Consider the following 22245-nt stretch of genomic DNA (forward strand, 5'->3'; position numbering starts at 1 on the left):
GTTTCTCATGAGCCAGTCCATCCCTTCGTTGCCACGGGGCAAGAGAATAGTCACAGAACGAGTCAGATCTATAATTATGTTCGACTCTTTGCTTTGGGGGTTATTTGTCTCACCTTTCCCATGAAATGTGTGTGTTTTGTGTGCACGCAGGTCCGTGACTCTGAGTGGTGTTGATCTCTGTGTACATTAGACGGGGACAAACTGTTATCTCGGTGTGTTTTGTGTGTACGCAGGTCCGTGACTCTGAGTGTTGTTGATCTCTGTGTACATTAGACGGGGACAAACTGTTATCTCGGTGTGTTTTGCAGAACGGTTATCTCTTGTGTGTTTGGGATAGATGCGCCCGAGTGGCGCAGCGGTCCGAGGCAATGCTAGAGGCGTCACCACAGATCCTGGTTCGACGCCAGGCTGTATCACATCCGGCTGTTATTGGGAGTTGCATAGTGCGGCGCATAATTAGCCCGGGTTAGGGATTGGCCGGGGGTAGGGATTGGCCGGGGGTAGGGGTTGGCCGGGGGTAGGGATTGGCGGGGGTAGGGATTGGCCGGGGTAGGGATTGGCCGAGGGTAGGGCTTGGCGGGGTAGGGATTGGCCGGGGGTAGGGCTTGGCGGGGGTAGGGATTGGCCGGGGGTAGGGTTTGGCGGGGGTAGGGGTTGGCGGGGGTAGGGATTGGCCGGGGTAGGGATTGGCGGGGTAGGGCTTGGCCGGGGTAGGGCTTGGCGGGGTAGGGATTGGCGGGGTAGGGCTTGGCGGGGTAGGGATTGGCCGGGGTAGGGTTTGGCGGGGTAGGGTTTGGCGGGGGTAGGCATTGGCGGGGGTAGGGATTGGCCGGGGTAGGGGTTGGCCGGGGGTAGGGATTGGCCGGGGGTAGGGCTTGGCGGGGTAGGGCTTGGCGGGGGGTAGGGCTTGGCCGGGGTAGGGCTTGGCGGGGGTAGGGCTTGGCGGGGGTAGGGATGGCCGGGGGTAGGCATTGGCCCGGGGTAGGGATTGGCCCGGGTAGGGATTGGCCGGGGTAGGCATTGGCCCGGGGTAGGGATTGGCCGGGGGGTTAGGCATTGGCCCGGGTTAGGGCTTGGCCCGGGTTAGGGCTTGGCCGGGGGTAGGGCTTGGCCCGGGGTAGGGATTGGCCGGGGGTAGGGGTTGGCCGGGGGTAGGGGTTGGCCGGGGGTAGGGGTTGGCCGGGGGTAGGGCTTGGCCGGGGGTAGGGCTTGGCCGAGGGTAGGCAGTCATTGGAAATAAGAATTAGTTCTTAACTGACTTGCCTAGTTAAATACAGATGACGAACTGTGTGTGTGTGTGTGTGTGTGTCAGGTACAATACTGTGTCAGGTGTGTGTGTGTCAGGTGTGTTGGCCCTCCAGGTGTATTACTGTGTGTTGGCCCTCCAGGTGTATTACTGTGTGCTGGCCCTCCAGGTGTATTACTGTGTGTTGGCCCTCCAGGTGTCTTACTGTGTGTTGGCCCTCCAGGTGTATTACTGTGTGTTGGCCCTCCAGGTGTATTACTGTGTGTGTCAGGTGTATTACTGTGTGTTGGCCCTCCAGGTGTCTTACTGTGTTGTGTTGGCCCTCCAGGTGTCTTACTGTGTGTTGGCCCTCCAGGTGTCTTACTGTGTGTTGGCCCTCCAGGTGTATTACTGTGTGTGTCAGGTGTATTACTGTGTGTTGGCCCTCCAGGTGTATTACTGTGTGTTGGCCCTCCAGGTGTATTACTGTGTGTTGGCCCTCCAGGTGTCTTACTGTGTGTTGGCCCTCCAGGTGTATTACTGTGTGTTGGCCCTCCAGGTGTATTACTGTGTGTTGGCCCTCCAGGTGTATTACTGTGTGTTGGCCCTCCAGGTGTATTACTGTGTGTTGGCCCTCCAGGTGTATTACTGTGTGTTGGCCCTCCAGGTGTATTACTGAGTGTTGGCCCTCCAGGTGTATTACTGTGTGTGTCAGGTGTATTACTGTGTGTTGGCCCTCCAGGTGTCTTACTGTGTTGTGTTGGCCCTCCAGGTGTCTTACTGTGTGTTGGCCCTCCAGGTGTATTACTGTGTGTGTCAGGTGTATTACTGTGTGTTGGCCCTCCAGGTGTATTACTGTGTGCTGGCCCTCCAGGTGTATTATTGTGTGTTGGCCCTCCAGGTGTATTACTGTGTGTTGGCCCTCCAGGTGTCTTACTGTGTGTTGGCCCTCCAGGTGTATTACTGTGTGCTGACCCTCCAGGTGTATTACTGTGTGTTGGCCCTCCAGGTGTATTACTGTGTGTTGGCCCTCCAGGTGTCTTACTGTGTGTTGGCCCTCCAGGTGTATTACTGTGTGTTGGCCCTCCAGGTGTATTACTGTGTGTTGGCCCTCCAGGTGTCTTACTGTGTGTTGGCCCTCCAGGTGTCTTACTGTGTGTTGGCCCTCCAGGTGTCTTACTGTGTGTTGGCCCTCCAGGTGTATTACTGTGTGTTGGCCCTCCAGGTGTCTTACTGTGTGTTGGCCCTCCAGGTGTCTGTATGGCTGGCAGGGGCAGTACTGTGACCAGTGTAATCCTCACCCTGGCTGTGTCCATGGAACCTGTGTTGAACCATGGCAGTGTCTATGCGATACCAACTGGGGAGGACATCTCTGTGACAAAGGTAGGTCTAGCCCCGCCCCGTCTAGCTCCGCCTTGCCCACATGTTTATAGTCCTTTCCTTCCTCCCTGCCTTGAATCCTTCCTCCCTGCCTTGAATGAACCACTGCTTAGAAACAACTGGACAGGTGAAGGCCTTGTGGTGAAGGCCTTGTGGTGGATACCTTGTAGTGGATACCTTGTGGTGGATACCTTGTGGTGGATGCCTTGTGGTGGATGCCTTGCGGTGGATACCTTGTGGTGAAGGCCTTGTGGTGAAGGCCTTGTGGTGGAGGCCTTGTGGTGGAGGCCTTGCGGTGGATACCTTGTGGTGAAGGCCTTGTGGTGAAGGCCTTGTGGTGGAGGCTGTGTGGTGGATGCCTTGTGGTGGATGCCTTGTGGTGGAGGCCTTGTAGTGAAGGCCTTGTGGTGGATACCTTGTGGTGAAGGCCTTGTGGTGAAGGCCTTGTGGTGGATACCTTGTGGTGAAGGCCTTGTGGTGGAGGCCGTGTGGTGGATGCCGTGTGGTGGATGCCTTGTGGTGGAGGCCTTGTAGTGAAGGCCTTGTGGTGGATACCTTGTGGTGAAGGCCTTGTGGTGAAGGCCTTGTGGTGAAGGCCTTGTGGTGGATACCTTGTGGTGGAGGCCTTGTGGTGGAGGCTTTGTGGTGGAGGCCTTGCGGTGGATACCTTGTGGTGGAGGCCTTGTGGTGGAGGCTTTGTGGTGGAGGCCTTGCGGTGGATACCTTGTGGTGAAGGCCTTGTGGTGGAGGCCGTGTGGTGGATGCCTTGTGGTGGATGCCTTGTGGTGGAGGCCTTGTAGTGAAGGCCTTGTGGTGGATACCTTGTGGTGAAGGCCTTGTGGTGGAGGCCTTGTGGTGGAGGCCTTGTGGTGGAGGCCTTGTGGTGGAGGCCTTGTGGTGGAGGCCTTGTAGTGAAGGCCTTGCGGTGGATACCTTGCGGTGAAGGCCTTGTGGTGAAGGCCTTGTGGTGGATACCTTGTGGTGGAGGCCTTGTGGTGGAGGCCTTGTGGTGGAGGCCTTGTGGTGGAGGCCTTGTGGTGGAGGCCTTGCGGTGGATACCTTGCGGTGGATACCTTGCGGTGAAGGCCTTGTGGTGGAGGCCGTGTGGTGGATGCCTTGTGGTGGATGCCTTGTGGTGGAGGCCTTGTAGTGAAGGCCTTGTGGTGGATACCTTGTGGTGAAGGCCTTGTGGTGGATACCTTGTGGTGGAGGCCTTGTGGTGGAGGCCTTGTGGTGGAGGCCTTGTGGTGGAGGCCTTGTAGTGAAGGCCTTGCGGTGAAGGCCTTGCGGTGGAGGCCTTGTGGTGGAGGCCTTGTGGTGGAGGCCTTGCGGTGGATACCTTGTGGTGGAGGCCTTGTGGTGGAGGCCTTGTGGTGGAGGCCTTGCGTTGGATGCCTTGTGGTATAGGCCTTGTGGTGAAGGCCTTGTGGTGGATACCTTGTGGTGGAGGCCTTGTGGTGGAGGCCTTGTGGTGGAGGCCTTGTGGTGGAGGCCTTGTGTTCTAACATGTCTAATCAGTGATTACTGGAAGGAAGGAAGGAAGGAAGGAAGGAAGGAAGGAAGGAAGGAAAGGAAGGAAGGAAGGAAGGAAGGAAGGATACTCTCCCTCAGACATAATATTCCTTATATAACTACCCTCACAAATGTCTCAATCACGTATAGTACCAGTGTGATTGGAAGAGCCAGTGTTCCTGCTATCTCTTAATCTCTCTCTCCCAGATCTGAACTTCTGTGGGACCAAACAGCCCTGTCTGAACGGAGGAACCTGCAGCAACACGGGACCTGACAAATACCAGTGTTCCTGTGTTGAGGGCTACTCTGGAGTCAACTGTGAGAGGGGTAGGTAGTTACTGTGAGAGGGGTAGGCAGTTCCTGTGTTGAGGGCTACTCTGGAGTCAACTGTGAGAGGGGTAGGTAGTTACTGTGAGAGGGGTAGGCAGTTCCTGTGTTGAGGGCTACTCTGGAGTCAACTGTGAGAGGGGTAGGTAGTTACTGTGAGAGGGGTAGGCAGTTACTGTGTTGAGGGCTACTCTGGAGTCAACTGTGAGAGGGGTAGGTAGTTACTGTGAGAGGGGTAGGCAGTTACTGTGTTGAGGGCTACTCTGGAGTCAACTGTGAGAGGGGTAGGTAGTTACTGTGAGAGGGGTAGGCAGTTACTGTGTTGAGGGCTACTCTGGAGTCAACTGTGAGAGGGGTAGGCAGTTACTGTGAGAGGGGTAGGCAGTTACTGTGAGAGGGGTAGTGTAGTTACTGTGAGAGGGGTAGGTAGTTACTGTGAGAGGGGTAGGGTAGTTACTGTGTTGAGGGGTAGGTAGTTACTGTGTTGAGGGCTACTCTGGAGTCAACTGTGAGAGGGGTAGTTAGTTACTGTGAGAGGGGTAGTTAGTTACTGTGAGAGGGGTAGGTAGTTAATGTGAGAGGGGTAGGTAGTTACTGTGTTGAGGGGTAGTTAGTTACTGTGAGAGGGGTAGGTAGTTACTGTGAGAGGGGTAGGTAGTTACTGTGAGAGGGGTAGTGTAGTTACTGTGAGAGGGGTGGGGTAGTTACTGTGTTGAGGGGTAGGGAGTTACTGTGACAGGGGTAGGGTAGTTACTGTGAGAGGGGTAGGGTAGTTACTGTGAGAGGGGTAGGGAGTTACTGTGAGAGGGGTGGGGGAGTTAATGTGAGAGGGGTGGGTACCCTCAGCCCCTCTCTCCACCCTCCATCCATGGGCAGAGTACCCCCCCCCCATACCCTGCCATACAAACCCCCTCCCTTCTATCCCTCACTCCTTTCAGACCACAAGGCCAGGAAATCATCTTTCATGCTAAGTTGACCCAACCAATGCACCGTGACCAGGCATCTTCCCTCTGTCTAGTTCTCTCTCTAACTCTCTTGCTCCCTCTCTTCGATCCATCAAATGCACAGTGACCAGGCCTCTTCCCTCTCTCATTCTGTGCCATTCTTCTCCTGAGGGGTGGCGGAGGGAGAGAGGAGAGAGGGGAGAGAGAGGGAGAGAGAGGGAGGGGAGGGAGAGAGAGAGGGAGGGAGAGAGAGAGGGAGGGGAGAGAGGAGGGAGGGAGAGGGAGAGGGGGAGAGGGAGAGAGGGGAGGGGGAGAGAGAGAGGGAGGGAGAGAGGGGGAGAGGGAGAGAGGGGGAGGGAGAGGGAGAGAGAGGGGGAGAGAGAGAGGGAGAGAGATATGGGCTGATGAATTTCTCTTGTGGTTGGAGGTTAAGGCTGACTGCTTCCTAAATGAATCCATAATGAATGATTGATTCACTGAGAGACCGTGGGGATCTTGTGTACGAAACGAGGGGTCAGGGATAAGGAAACCTAGTATTATGTTTAACTCAATTTTACATTCGATCCCCAGAACCATGAACAATATTCAATTTAAACCAACATTTTGTAAAGTACTTTTTCAACGTTCTGTGGTCTGAAACAATGGACTTTGATGTCACTCGGGGAACCAGTCAATCAATTGCAGCATATTACTATAAAAATAACCGTAGTCCATCGCCTAATAGCAGAATTAAGATGCCTTGTCATTCATATAGGTACCTGATTCTAGAAATCCGTAGAGAGAGAGAGAGAGGTATCTGATTCTAGAAATCACATCTCTATGTTGACCTTTTCACCTACAGTGACAGGCCAATGTCAACTATGGGGGGTGTACTGTAGGGGGTATAGGGTGGAGGGTGGGAGATTCAGGGGTGTACTGTAGGGGGTATAGGGTGGGGGATTCAGGGGTGTACTGTAGGGGGTATAGGGTGGGGGGTGTAGGGGTGTACTGTAGGGGGGTATAGGGTGGGGGGATTCAGGGGGTTTACTGTAGGGGGTGGAGGGATTCAGGGGGTGTACTGTAGGGGGTATAGGGTGGGGGATTCAGGGGTTTACTGTAGGGGGTGGAGGGATTCAGGGGTTTACTGTAGGGGGTATAGGGTGGAGGGATTGAGGGTATAGGGTGGAGGGATTCAGGGGGTGGAGCGATTCAGGGGGTGGAGGGATTCAGGGGTAGGGGGTCGAGGGATTCAGGGGGTATAGGGTAGGGGTGGAGGATTCAGGGGTTTAGGGTAGGGGGTGGAGGGATTCAGGGGTTTAGGGTAGGGGTGGAGGGATTCAGGGGGTATAGGGGTGTAGGATAGGGGTGGGGGATTCAGGGGGTTTAGGGTAGGGGGTGGAGGGATTCAGGGGTTTAGGGTAGGGGTGGAGGGATTCAGGGGTTTAAGGTAGGGGTGGAGGGATTCAGGGGTATAGGGGTGTAGGATAGGGGTGGGGGGGATTCAGGGGTGGAGGGATTCAGGGGTGTAGGATAGGGGTGGGGGATTCAGGGGGTGGAGGGATTCAGGGGTGTAGGATAGGGGCCTGTGTGTAACACAGTGTATTAAACCTGGTGATTCTCCCCCACAGCAGAGCATGCATGTCTGTCTGAGCCCTGCTCTAATGGAGGGAGCTGTGTTGAGACCAGTCTGGGTTATGAGTGTGTCTGTTCCCCGGGCTGGAGTGGACCCTCCTGTACCATCAGTAAGAACACACACACACACACACACACACACACACACACACACACCCCAACACACACACACACACCAACACAAACACCCCAACACACACACACACACACACACCCCAACACACACACCCCAACACACACACACCAACACAAACACCCCAACACACACACACACCCCAACACACACACACACACACCCCAACACACACACACACCCCAACACACACACACACCCCAACACACACACACACACACACACACACCCCAACACACACACACACACACCCCAACACACCAACACACATGTAGACACACAGACTCACAAATGAATGTGTCTCCCCTGTCCGCTAGATGTTGATGAGTGCTCTCCTAACCCCTGTAACCATGGGGGGACCTGTCAGGATCTGGTTCATGCTTATAAGTGTCTCTGTCCTCCTCAGTGGACCGGCAAGACCTGCCTCATCGGTAAGACACGTCTCTCTTTCTCACCGATCCAATATGCTTTTTGTCGAAGGTATTTTCTATCAGCAGATAAGCTGTAGGGAATGATGGGATATGTCGAGGAGCAGTAGTCCTGATTTAGAAACTGTGAGACTGCAGTATTACCTCTGGACTAGACTACATTACCTCTGGACTAGACTACATTACCTCTGGACTAGACATCATTACCTCTGGACTAGACTACATTGCCTATAGACTACATTACCTCTGGACTAGACTACATTACCTCTGGACTTGACGTCATTACCTCTGGACTAGACTACATTACCTCTAGACTACATTACCGCTGGACTAGACTACATTACCTCTGGACTAGACTACATTACCTCTGGACTAGACATCATTGCCTCTGGACTAGACTACATTACCTCTGGACTAGACTACATTACCTCTGGACTAGACTACATTACCTCTGGACTAGACTACATTACCTCTGGACTAGACGTCATTACCTCTGGACTAGACATCATTACCTCTGGACTAGACTACATTACCTCTGGACTAGACATCATTACCTCTGGACTAGATTACATTACCTCTGGACTAGACATCATTACCTCTGGACTAGACATCATTACCTCTGGACTAGACTACATTACCTCTAGACTAGACTACATTACCTCTAGACTTTACTATCATTACCTCTAGACTTTACTATCATTACCTCTAGTTTACACTATCATTACCTCTGGACTAGACATCATTACCTCTGGACTAGACATCATTACCTCTGGACTAGACATCATTACCTCTAGACTTTACTATCATTACCTCTAGACTTTACTATCATTACCTCTGGACTAGACTACATTACCTCTAGACTACATTATCATTACCCCTAGACTACACTATCATTACCTCTAGACTACACTATCATTACCTCTAGACTTTACTATCATTACCTCAGGACTAGACATTACCTCCGGACTAGACTACATTACCTCTAGACTTTACTATCATTACCTCTACACTACATTACCTCTGGACTAGACATCATTACCTCTGGACTAGACATCATTACCTCTGGACTAGACATCATTACCTCTAGACTTTACTATCATTACCTCTGGACTAGACTACATTACCTCTAGACTACATTATCATTACCCCTAGACTACACTATCATTACCTCTAGACTACACTATCATTACCTCAGGACTAGACATTACCTCCGGACTAGACTACATTAACTCTAGACTTTACTATCATTACCTCTACATTACCTCTAGACTAGCCTACATTACCTCTAGACTTTACTATCATTACCTCTAGTCTACAATATCATTACCCCTAGACTACACTATCATTACCCCTAAACTACACTATCATTACCTCTAGACTACACTATCATTACCTCTAGACCAGACTACACTATCATTACCTCTAGACTACACTATCATTACCCCTAAACTACACTATCATTACCTAGACTACACTATCATTACCTCTAGACTACACTATCATTACCTCTAGACCAGACTACACTATCATTACCTCTAGACTACACTATCATTACCTCTAGACCAGACTACACTATCATTACCTCTAGACCAGACTCCACTATCATTACCTCTAGACCAGACTACACTATCATTACCTCTAGACCAGACTACACTATCATGACCTCTAGACCAGACTACACTATCATGACCTCTAGACTACACTATCATTACCTCTAGACCAGACTACACTATCATTACCTCTAGACTACACTATCATTACCCCTAAACTACACTATCATTACCTAGACTACACTATCATTACCTCTAGACTACACTATCATTACCTCTAGACCAGACTACACTATCATTACCTCTAGACTACACTATCATTACCTCTAGACCAGACTACACTATCATTACCTCTAGACCAGACTCCACTATCATTACCTCTAGACCAGACTACACTATCATTACCTCTAGACCAGACTACACTATCATGACCTCTAGACTACACTATCGTTGCCTCTAGACTACACTATCATTACCTCTAGACCAGACTACACTATCATTACCTCTAGACTACACTATCGTTGCCTCTAGACTACACTATCGTTGCCTCTAGACTACACTATCATTACCTCTAGACTACACTATCGTTGCCTCTAGACTACACTATCATTACCTCTAGACCAGCCAATCCACTGCTTTTAAATCAATGTGAAGTGAAAAGGATAGAGAATCGGGACATGGCCCGTCTGTCACCATAATGTCCACACCAGCCTTCACTCTAACCATGCTGTGTTATTCAACTCCTCCTCCTCCTCAAGACGCCAACGAATGCGACAGCAAGCCCTGTGTCAACGCCAACTCTTGCCGCAACCTGATTGGTGGATACTTCTGCGAGTGCGTTCCTGGTTGGACGGGACAGAAATGTGACATCAGTGAGTAGAACTAAGACTGTTCTGTTGCAACTGTTGAGTTATAGGCCACCTGCCTTCTCTCGCACTCTCTCTCAATTTCAATTTAAGGGCATTATTAGCAAGGGAAACATATGTTTACATTGCCAAAGCAAGTAAGATCCAAAAGAATAAAGACATTTCAAATGTCAGTGTTGTAACGACGTGCAAAAAGTTCAAAAGGGAAAATAAATAAACCTGTACAGTTGAAGTCGGAGGTTTACATACACTAAGTTTGAGTCATTAAACTAGTTTACATACACTAAGTTGAGTCATTAAACTAGTTTACATACACTAAGTTGAGTCATTAACACTAGTTTACATACACTAAGTTTGAGTCATTAAACTAGTTTACATACACTAAGTTGAGTCATTAACACTAGTTTACATACACTTAGGTTGGAGTCATTAAAACTAGTTTACATACACTTAGGTTGGAGTCATTAAAACTAGTTTACATACACTTAGGTTGGAGTCATTAAAACTAGTTTACATACACTTAGGTTGGAGTCATTACAACTAGTTTACATACACTTAGGTTGGAGTCATTAAAACTAGTTTACATACACTTAGGTTGGAGTCATTAAAACTAGTTTACATACACTTAGGTTGGAGTCATTAACACTAGTTTACATACACTTAGGTTGGAGTCATTACAACTAGTTTACATACACTTAGGTTGGAGTCATTAAAACTAGTTTACATACACTTAGGTTGGAGTCATTAAACCTAGTTTACATACACTTAGGTTGGAGTCATTAAAACTAGTTTACATACACTTAGGTTGGAGTCATTAAAACTAGTTTACATACACTTAGGTTGGAGTCATTAAAACTAGTTTTTCAACCACTCCACAAATGTCTTTCTTGGCAAGTCAGTTAGGACATCTACTTTGTGCATGACACAAGTCATTTTTCCAACAATTGTTTACGGACAGATTATTTAATTTATAATTAATTCACTGTATCACAATTCCAGTAGGTCAGAAGTTTACATACACTAAGTTGACTTTAAACAGCTTGGAAAATTCCAGAAAATGATGTCATGGCTTTAGAAGCTTCTGATAGGCTAATTGACATCATTTGAGTCAATTGGAGGTGTACCTGTGGATGTATTTCAAGGCCTACCTTCAAACCCAGTGCCTCTTTGCTTGACATCATGGGAAAATAAAAAAAAATCTGACAAGACCTCAGAAAATAAATTGTAGACCTCCACAAGTCTGGTTCATCCTTGGGAGCAATTTCAAAACGCCTGAAGGTACCACGTTCATCTGTACAAACGATAGTACGCAAGTATAAACACCACGGGACCACGCAGCCGTCATACCGCTCAGGATGGAGACGCGTTCTGTCTCCTAGATATGAACGTACTTTGGTGCGAAAAGGACCCTGTGAAGATGCTGGAGGAAACAGGTACAAAAGTATCTATATCCACAGTAAAATGAGTCCTATATCGAAATAACCTGAAAGGCCGCTCAGCAAGGAAGAAGCCACTGCTCCAAAACCGCCATTAAAAAGTAAAGGTATAAAAAATATTTTTAAAATCGGCAAACCGGCGCCTAAAAAAAAACTATTTCCGATTGTTATGAAAACTTGAAATCGGCCCTAATTAATCGGCCATTCTGATTTAATTGGTCGACCTCTATATTGGAGTGGCCATCGCAAAGCCCTGACCTCAATCCTATAGACAATGTGCTGGTAGAACTGAAAAAGCGTGTGCGAGCAAGGAGGCCTACAAACCTGACTCAGTTACACCAGATCTGTCAGGAGAAATGGGCCACAGTTCACCCAACTTATCGTGGGAAGCTTGTGGAAGGCTACCCGAAACGTTTGACCCAAGTTAAACAATTTAAAGGCAATGCTACCAGATACTAATTTAGTGTATGTAAACTTCTGACCCACTGGGAATGTGATGAAAGAAATAAAAGCTGAAATAAATCATTCTCTCTACTATTATTCTGACATTTCACATTCTTAAAATAAAGTGGTGATCCTAACTGACCTAAAACAGGAAATCTTTTACTAGGATTAAATGTCAGAAATTGTATGTGAACTTCCGACTTCAACTGTAAATATGGGTTGTATTTACAATGGTGTCTGTTCTTCACTGGTTGCCCTGTGTAATCTGAGGGGAAATATGTGTCTCTAATATGTTGCTTAGTTTCCACCTCATTTTGTGGGCAGTGTGCACATATAGTCTGTCTTCTCTTGAGAGCCAGGTCTCTCTTTGTGTGTCTCTCTCACTCTCACCATTTCTCTCACTCTCACCATTTCACTCACTCACTCACTCTCTTTCACTCTCAGCACAGTCAATGTAATTTCACCCAGAGCCCTATTGGCCCTGATCCAAAGTAGTGCGCTATATAGAGAATAGGGCCCTGGTCTACAGTAGTGCACTATATAGGGAATAGGGCCCTGATCCAAAGTAGTGCACTATATAGAGAATAGGGCCCTGATCCAAAGTAGTGCACTATATAGGGAATAGGGCCCTGGTCTACAGTAGTGCACTATATAGAGAATAGGGCCCTGGTCTACAGTAGTGTACTATATAGGGAATAGGGCCCTGGTCAACAGTAGTGTTCTATATAGAGAATAGGGCCCTGGTCTACAGTAGTGTACTATATAGGGAATAGGGTTCTGGTCTACAGTAGTGTACTATATAGGGAATAGGGCTCTGGTCTACAGTAGTGTACTATATAGGGAATAGGGCCCTGGTCTACAGTAGTGTACTATATAGGGAATAGGGCCCTGGTCTACAGTAGTGTACTATATAGGGAATAGGGCCCTGGTCAACAGTAGTGTTCTATATAGAGAATAGGGCCCTGGTCTACAGTAGTGTACTATATAGGGAATAGGGCCCTGATCCAAAGTAGTGCGCTATATAGAGAATAGGGCCCTGGTCTACAGTAGTGTACTATATAGGGAATAGGGCCCTGGTCTACAGTAGTGTACTATATAGGGAATAGGGCCCTGATCCAAAGTAGTGCACTATATAGAGAATAGGGTGCCATTTGCAGTGATAGTTGATTATCTCTGGGAAGCCAAGGATAGTTGATTATCTCTGGGAAGCCAAGGATAGTTGATTATCTCTGGGAAGCCAAGGATAGTTGATTATCTCTGGGAAGCCAAGGATAGTTGATTATTTCTGGGAAGCCAAGGATAGTCGATTATCTCTGGGAAGCCAAGGATAAAAACAATCTAGCTCTAGTCACACACACACACACACACACACACACACACACACACACACACACACACACACACACCCAGTGCTACTTTCACTTGGCTCAGGGATAGTAAAAATGGCCTTACACCCTACTAAGTTCTGTACCAGCAGTTTATGAAGGAGTTTATCGAGGGTCGAGCAGGGAGGAAGTTATGAAGTAAATAGTGGGTTATTATGTTAAAAACATCATATTATCCAGACAGTTACATTATGGTGTTTTAAAAAATGTCATCCCCCCCTCCCCCCCATCTAGATATCAATGACTGCAAGGACCAATGCCAGCACGGAGGAACCTGCAGGGTATGTTGCTGTTTGGGAACTACAAATACATTCATCTGTCTTCTATCGGAGATGTCAAACACTTGTTTTATGTGTTCAGCTTGTCCTCCTTTTGTTTACGGTTTCCACAAAGTCCATTTACAGCTTTAAAGGAAAGAAAGAAAGAAAATGAAAAGATGGCAACAGTTGTGTAGCTTTCTGTTCTCTGGAAGGTAACACATCTGGGGAGTTTCTAAAGTTGTTCTGGAATCCCTCAATGCAATGAAATATGTAGAGGAAGAGGAAGGGAGAGAGGAGAGATTCCTTGAACACATTAGATGAAATGAAATATGTAGAGGAAGAGGAGGGGAGAGAGAGGAGAGATTCCTTGGACACATTAGATGAAATGAAATATGTAGAGGAAGAGGAGGGAGAGAGAGGAGAGATTCCTTGGACACATTAGGTTAAATGAAATATGTAGAGGAAGAGGAGGGGAGAGAGGAGAGATTCCTTGAACACATTAGATGAAATGAAATATGTAGAGGAAGAGGAAGGGAGAGAGGAGAGATTCCTTGAACACATTAGATGAAATGAAATATGTAGAGGAAGAGGAGGGGAGAGAGAGGAGAGATTCCTTGGACACATTAGGTTAAATGAAATATGTAGAGGAAGAGGAGGGGAGAGAGGAGAGATTCCTTGGACACATTAGATGAAATGAAATATGTAGAGGAAGAGGAAGGGAGAGAGGAGAGATTCCTTGAACACATTAGATTAAATGAAATATGTAGAGGAAGAGGAGGGAGAGAGAGGAGAGATTCCTTGGACACATTAGATGAAATGAAATATGTAGAGGAAGAGGAAGGGAGAGAGGAGAGATTCCTTGAACACATTAGATTAAATTAAATATGTAGAGGAAGAGGAGGGGGAGAGAGGAGAGATTCCTTGAACACATTAGATGAAATGAAATATGTAGAGGAAGAGGAAGGGAGAGAGGAGAGATTCCTTGAACACATTAGATGAAATGAAATATGTAGAGGAAGAGGAGGGGAGAGAGGAGAGATTCCTTGAACACATTAGATGAAATGAAATATGTAGAGGAAGAGGAGGGGAGAGAGGAGAGATTCCTTGGACACATTAGATGAAATGAAATATGTAGAGGAAGAGGAAGGGAGAGAGGAGAGATTCCTTGAACACATTAGATGAAATGAAATATGTAGAGGAAGAGGAGGGGAGAGAGAGGAGAGATTCCTTGGACACATTAGGTTAAATTAAATATGTAGAGGAAGAGGAGGGGAGAGAGGAGAGATTCCTTGAACACATTAGATGAAATGAAATATGTAGAGGAAGAGGAAGGGAGAGAGGAGAGATTCCTTGAACACATTAGATGAAATGAAATATGTAGAGGAAGAGGAGGGGAGAGAGGAGAGATTCCTTGGACACATTAGATTAAATTAAATATGTAGAGGAAGAGGAGGGGAGAGAGGAGAGATTCCTTGGACACATTAGGTTAAATGAAATATGTAGAGGAAGAGGAGGGAGAGAGGAGAGATTCCTTGGACACATTAGGTTAAATTAAATATGTAGAGGAAGAGGAGGGAGAGAGGAGAGATTCCTTGGACACATTAGGTTAAATTAAATATGTAGAGGAAGAGGAGGGGAGAGAGGAGAGATTCCTTGGACACATTAGATTAAATTAAATATGTAGAGGAAGAGGGGAGAGAGGACATTAGATTAAAGGACCCTCAACATTACTGTGTTAAATTACTGTTGGAGGAGCTGGTATTGCCCTGTCCTTCCTACAACACTCTTCTTCTCTTTTCCCTTCCCTGACTGACATCCTGTGTTAGCCGAACACTTCCTGTTCTCTAAAGGAGATTAAAAGGGGTCTCTGGCCAGCTAGATTAACGGGGTTTCTGGCCAGCTAGATTAACGGGGTCTCTGGCCAGCTAGATTAACGGGGTCTCTGACCAGCTAGATTAAAGGGGTCTCTGGCCAGCTAGATTAAAGGGGTCTCTGGCCAGCTAGATTAACGGGGTCTCTGGCCAGCTAGATTAACAGGGTCTCTGGCCAGCTAGATTAAAGGGGTCTCTGGCCAGCTAGCTGGATGGCTGTCTGTGTTCCTGGACCTGGCTAGTATTTCTGGAGCATGTAGCTAGTCGAACTAGCTAGTGGTGTATAGTAAACACGTTGTGTATTCCAGGACTTGGTGAACGGGTTCCGCTGTGTGTGTCCTACGGGTTACTCTGGAGACCACTGTGAGAGAGATGTGGATGAGTGTGCCGGCGCTCCCTGTCTGAACGGCGGGCGATGCCAAGACCAGGTCAACGGATTCACCTGCCTCTGTCTGCCAGGATTCTCGGGACAACTCTGTCAGGTAAGTTTTGGTGCAGCTTTCAAAACCTTCCCGACTGTTTAACTTAACTTAGTTCCCATTCTGTCCCTGGTAAGCAACACTGAAACCCTTCCCCTTAACCCCCAAGTCCCCACTACCCCACCCTGTCTACTAGACTACCCCACCCTGTCTACTAGACTACCCCACCCTGTCTACTAGACTACCCCACCCTGTCTACTAGACTACCCCACCCTGTCTACTAGACTACCCCACCCTGTCTACTAGACTACCCCCCACCCTGACTACTAGACTACCCCCACCCTGTCTACTAGACTACCCCACCCTCTCTACTAGACTACCCCACCCTGACTACTAGACTACCCCACCCTGACTACTAGACTACTAGACCCACCCTGTCTACTAGACTACCCCACCCTGTCTACTAGACTACCCCACCCTGTCTACTAGACTACCCCACCCTGACTGCTAGACTACCCCACCCTGACTGCTAGACTACCCCACCCTGACTGCTAGACTACCCCACCCTGACTACTAGACTACCCCACCCTGACTCCTAGACTACCCCACCCTGACTCCTAGACTACCCCACCCTGTCTACTAGACTACCCCACCCTGTCTACTAGACTACCCCACCCTCTACTAGACTACCCCCACCCTGACTACTAGACTACCCCACCCTGACTACTAGACTACCCCACCCTGACTACTAGACTACCCCACCCTGACTACTAGACTACCCCACCCTGTCTACTAGACTACCCCACCCTGTCTACTAGACTACCCCACCCTGACTGCTAGACTACCCCACCCTGACTGCTAGACTACCCCACCCTGACTGCTAGACTACCCCACCCTGACTACTAGACTACCCCACCCTGTCTGCTACTAGACTACCCCACCCTGACTCCCTAGACTACCCCACCCTGACTCCTAGACTACCCCACCCTGTCTACTAGACTACCCCACCCTGACTCCTAGACTACCCCACCCCTGACTCCTAGACTACCCCACCCTGTCCACTAGACTACCCCCACCCTGTCCACTAGACTACCCCACCCTGTCCACTAGACTACCCCACCCTGTCCACTAGACTACCCCACCCTGACTACTAGACTACCCCACCCTGACTACTAGACTACCCCACCCTGACTACTAGACTACCCCACCCTGTCTACTAGACTACCCCACCCTGACTACTAGACTACCCCACCCTGACTACTAGACTACCCCACCCTGACTACTAGACTACCCCACCCTGACTACTAGACTACCCCACCCTGACTACTAGACTACCCCACCCTGTCTACTAGACTACCCCACCCTGTCTACTAGACTACCCCACCCTGTCTACTAGACTACCCCACCCTGTCTACTAGACTACCCCACCCTGACTACTAGACTACCCCACCCTGACTACTAGACTACCCCACCCTGTCTACTAGACTACCCCACCCTGACTACTAGACTACCCCACCCTGTCTACTAGACTACCCCACCCTGTCTCCTAGACTACCCCACCCTGACTACTAGACTACCCCACCCTGACTACTAGACTACCCCACCCTGACTACTAGACTACCCCACCCTGACTACTAGACTACCCCACCCTGACTACTAGACTACCCCACCCTGACTACTAGACTACCCCACCCTGTCTACTAGACTACCCCCCACCCTCTCTACTAGACTACCCCACACCCTGACTACTAGACTACCCCACCCTGACTACTAGACTACCCCACCCTGACTACTAGACTACCCCCCCACCCTGACTCCACCCCTGACTAGACCCCACCCTGTCTACTAGACTACCCCACCCTGTCTACTAGACTACCCCACCCTGACTGCTAGACTACCCCACCCTGTCTGCTAGACTACCCCACCCTGACTGCTAGACTACCCCACCCTGACTACTAGACTACCCCACCCTGTCTGCTAGACTACCCCACCCCTGACTCCTAGACTACCCCACCCTGACTCCTAGACTACCCCACCCTGTCTACTAGACTACCCCCACCCTGACTCCTAGACTACCCCACCCTGACTCCTAGACTACCCCACCCTGTCCACTAGACTACCCCACCCTGTCCACTAGACTACCCCACCCTGTCCACTAGACTACCCCACCCTGTCCACTAGACTACCCCACCCTGACTACTAGACTACCCCACCCTGACTACTAGACTACCCCACCCTGACTACTAGACTACCCCACCCTGTCTACTAGACTACCCCACCCTGACTACTAGACTACCCCACCCTGACTACTAGACTACCCCACCCTGACTACTAGACTACCCCACCCTGACTACTAGACTACCCCACCCTGACTACTAGACTACCCCACCCTGTCTACTAGACTACCCCACCCTGTCTACTAGACTACCCCACCCTGTCTACTAGACTACCCCACCCTGTCTACTAGACTACCCCACCCTGACTACTAGACTACCCCACCCTGACTACTAGACTACCCCACCCTGTCTACTAGACTACCCCACCCCCTGACTACTAGACTACCCCACCCTGTCTACTAGACTACCCCACCCTGTCTCCTAGACTACCCCACCCTGACTACTAGACTACCCCACCCTGACTACTAGACTACCCCACCCTGTCTACTAGACTACCCCACCCTGACTACTAGACTACCCCACCCCTGACTACCCCACCCTGACTACTAGACTACCCCACCCTGTCTACTAGACTACCCCACCCTGTCTGCTAGACTACCCCACCCTGACTACTAGACTACCCAACCCTGACTACTAGACTACCCCACCCTCCACCCTGACTACTAGACTACCCCACCCTGACTACTAGACTACCCCACCCTGACTACTAGACTACCCCACCCTGTCTGCTAGACTACCCCACCCTGTCTGCTAGACTACCCCACCCTGACTACTAGACTACCCAACCCTGACTACTAGACTACCCCACCCTCCACCCTGACTACTAGACTACCCCACCCTGACTACTAGACTACCCCACCCTGACTACTAGACTACCCCACCCTGTCTACTAGACTACCCCACCCTGTCTACTAGACTACCCCACCCTGTCTACTAGACTACCCCACCCTGACTACTAGACTACCCCACCCTGACTACTAGACTACCCCACCCTCCACCCTGACTACTAGACTACCCCACCCTGTCTACTAGACTACCCCACCCTCCACCCTGTCTACTAGACTACCCCCACCCTGTCTACTAGACTACCCCACCCTGTCTACTAGACTACCCCACCCCTGTCTACTAGACTACCCCACCCTGTCTACTAGACTACCCCACCCTGTCCACTAGACTACCCCACCCTGACTACTAGACTACCCCACCCTGACTACTAGACTACCCCACCCCCTGTCTACTAGACTACCCCACCCTGTCTACTAGACTACCCCACCCTGTCTACTAGACTACCCCACCCTGTCTACTAGACTACCCCCACCCTGTCTACTAGACTACCCCACCCTGTCTACTAGACTACCCCACCCTCCACCCTGACTACTAGACTACCCCACCCTGTCTACTAGACTACCCCACCCTCCACCCTGTCTACTAGACTACCCCACCCTGACTCCTAGACTACCCCACCCTGTCTCCTAGACTACCCCACCCTGTCTCCTAGACTACCCCACCCTGACTACTAGACTACTCCACCCTGACTACTAGACTACCCCACCCTGTCTACTAGACGCACTGACGAAGTCTCGTGTGTGTGGTATTTCCTGGCAAGTCTCTGTCGGGAGGATGCTGTGGGCTGGTCTGTGTTTAGTACTGAACCCCGTCTCTCTGTCTGTCTGTCTCTGTCTGTCTCTGTCTGTCTGTCTCTGTCTGTCTGTCTGTGTCTGTCTGTCTCTGTCTGTCTGTCTGTCTGTGTCTGTCTGTGTCTGTCTGTCTCTGTCTGTCTCTGTCTGTCTCTGTCTGTCTGTGTCTGTCTGTCTCTGTCTGTCTCTGTCTGTCTGCCTGTCTGTCTTTCTCTGTCTGTCTGTCTCTGTCTGTCTGTCTGTCTGTCTGCCTCTTTCCATGGTCTTGTCTCTCAGATAACTACACTTTTTTAAAGGTTTTTCTTGCAAAGTAAATATATATATATATATATTTATATAGTTCTTAGTGTTATACACTAACTGAAAGATGTTCTGGATAAGAGTGTCTGGTAAATGACCTAAATGTAAACATGTTTCTCTGTCTCTCTCTATAGTTGGACATAGACTACTGCCTCGACAACCCATGTCAGAACGGAGCCGCATGCTACAACCTGGCTACAGGTCACTACTGCGCCTGTTCAGACGACTACGAAGGGAAAAACTGCTCTCACCTCAAAGACCACTGTCACACCAGCACGTGCAAAGGTACGCCCTTCTCTCCCACTACCTTGTCCTCTGTAGTGCCTCTCTCTCGTCTCCCTCTCCCCCTCTCTCTCGTTTCTCTCCCCTCCTCTCTCGTTTCCCACCCCCTCTCTCTCGTCTCCCTCCCCCTCTCTCGTCTCCCTCTCCCCTCTCTCTCGTCTCCCTCTCCCCCTCTCTCTCGTCTCCCTCTCCCCCTCTCTCTCGTCTCCCTCTCCCCCTCTCTCTCGTTTCTCTCCCCCTCTCTCGTTTCTCTCTCCCCTCTCTCTCGTCTCCCTCCCCTCTCTCGTTTCCCTCCCCCCTCTCTCGTTTCCCTCCCCCTCTCTCGTTTCCCTCCGTCTCCCCTCCCCCCTCTCTCGTTTTCTCTCTCTCTCGTTTCTCCTCCCCCTCTCCTTTCCCTCCCCTCTCTCCCTTTCCCTCCCCCTCTCTCCTTTCCCTCCCCCTCTCTCGTTTCCCTCCCCCTCTCTCCTTTCCCTCCCCTCTCTCCTTTCCCTCCCCCTCTCTCCTTTCCCTCCCCCATCTCTCCTTTCCCTCCCCCCTCTCCTCTTTCCTCCCCTCTCTCCTCGTTTCTCTCCCCCTCTCTCGTTTCCCTCCCCCTCTCTCGTTTCCCTCCCCCTCTCTCTTTTCTCTCCCCCTCTCTCTTTTCTCTCCACCCTCGCTCGTTTCCCTCCCCGCGCTCGTTTCCCCCTCCCCGTTTCCCGCTCGTTCTCCCCTCTCTCGTTTCCCTCCCCGTGCTCGTTTCCCCTATCCCTCGTTTCCCCTATCCCTCGTTCCCCCTATCCCTCGTTCCCCCACCCCTCTCTCTCTTGGTGTTAGTATGGTGTTTGGGGTTTAGATTCAGCTCTGTGTGTTAACTAGACCAGACAGGAGTGCAGAGTGAGAGAGATCAGCGTAATAACTTCCTGTTGCTGCTGTTCCTCCATGTTTACACTTCCTGAGAAGAATTGATCGCTCAGTCAGCGACGTGTGTCTGTGTTTTTTAACCGGAATGTAAACCTGGGTCTGTGTTCATAAAGCGTCTCTGAGTAAGAGGACACTGGTACCAGAACTACCCTGAGTTGTCATGGTGACTAAGAGGACACTGGTACCAGAACTACCCTGAGTTGTCATGGTGACTAAGAGGACACTGGTACCAGAACTACCCTGAGTTGTCATGGTGACTAAGAGGACACTGGTACCAGAACTACCCTGAGTTGTCATGATGACTAAGAGGACATTGGTACCAAAACTACCCTGAGTTGTCATGGTGACTAAGAGGATACTGGTACCAGAACTACCCTGACCTGAAGATGCTTCCTTTCCCCCCCCCCCCCACAGTGATTGACAGCTGCACGGTTGCCGTGGGATCCAACAGTACCCCTGGAGGGGAGCGGTACATCTCCTCCAACGTGTGTGGTCCTCACGGACGCTGTCGGAGCCAGGCTGGAGGACAGTTCAGCTGTGACTGTCAGGAGGGCTTCAGAGGCACATACTGTCACGAGAGTAAGACATGCTGACTTACACATGACATATAGTAGACATACTGACTTAGACATGACATATAGCAGACATACTGACTGAGACATGACATATAGCAGACATACTGACTTAGACATGACATATAGCAGACATACTGACTGAGACATGACATATAGCAGACATACTGACTGAGACATGACATATAGCAGACATACTGACTTAGACATGACATATAGCAGACATACTGACGTATAGACATGACATATAGACATGACATATAGCAGACATACTGACTTAGACATGACATATAGCAGACATATAGCAGACATGCTGACTGAGACATGACATATAGCAGACATACTGACTTAGACATGACATATAGCAGACATACTGAATGAGACATGACATATAGCAGACATACTGACTGAGACATGACATATAGCAGACATACTGACTGAGACATGACATATAGTAGACATACTGACTGAGACATGACATATAGCAGACATACTGACTGAGACATGACATATAGTAGACATACTGACTGAGACATGACATATAGCAGACATACTGACTGAGACATGACATATAGTAGACATACTG

The 22245-nt window shown here is 49.5% G+C and overlaps 1 protein-coding gene across 1 annotated transcript in view; it reads left to right on the plus strand.

The window, feature by feature from the left end:
• The window catches only part of LOC135573815 (protein jagged-1b-like), a 73746-nt gene that overhangs the window by 41341 nt on the left and 10160 nt on the right, over positions 1–22245 (plus strand). Inside the window, 9 exon segments of the mRNA XM_065024019.1 lie at positions 2478–2608; positions 4325–4444; positions 6996–7109; positions 7450–7563; positions 9869–9982; positions 13476–13522; positions 15681–15854; positions 20040–20190; positions 21502–21666. Coding sequence (XP_064880091.1) covers positions 2478–2608; positions 4325–4444; positions 6996–7109; positions 7450–7563; positions 9869–9982; positions 13476–13522; positions 15681–15854; positions 20040–20190; positions 21502–21666 — 1130 coding nt within the window.

This window comes from Oncorhynchus nerka, linkage group LG10 (genome assembly GCF_034236695.1).
Source record: "Oncorhynchus nerka isolate Pitt River linkage group LG10, Oner_Uvic_2.0, whole genome shotgun sequence".
Lineage (NCBI taxonomy): Eukaryota > Metazoa > Chordata > Actinopteri > Salmoniformes > Salmonidae > Oncorhynchus > Oncorhynchus nerka.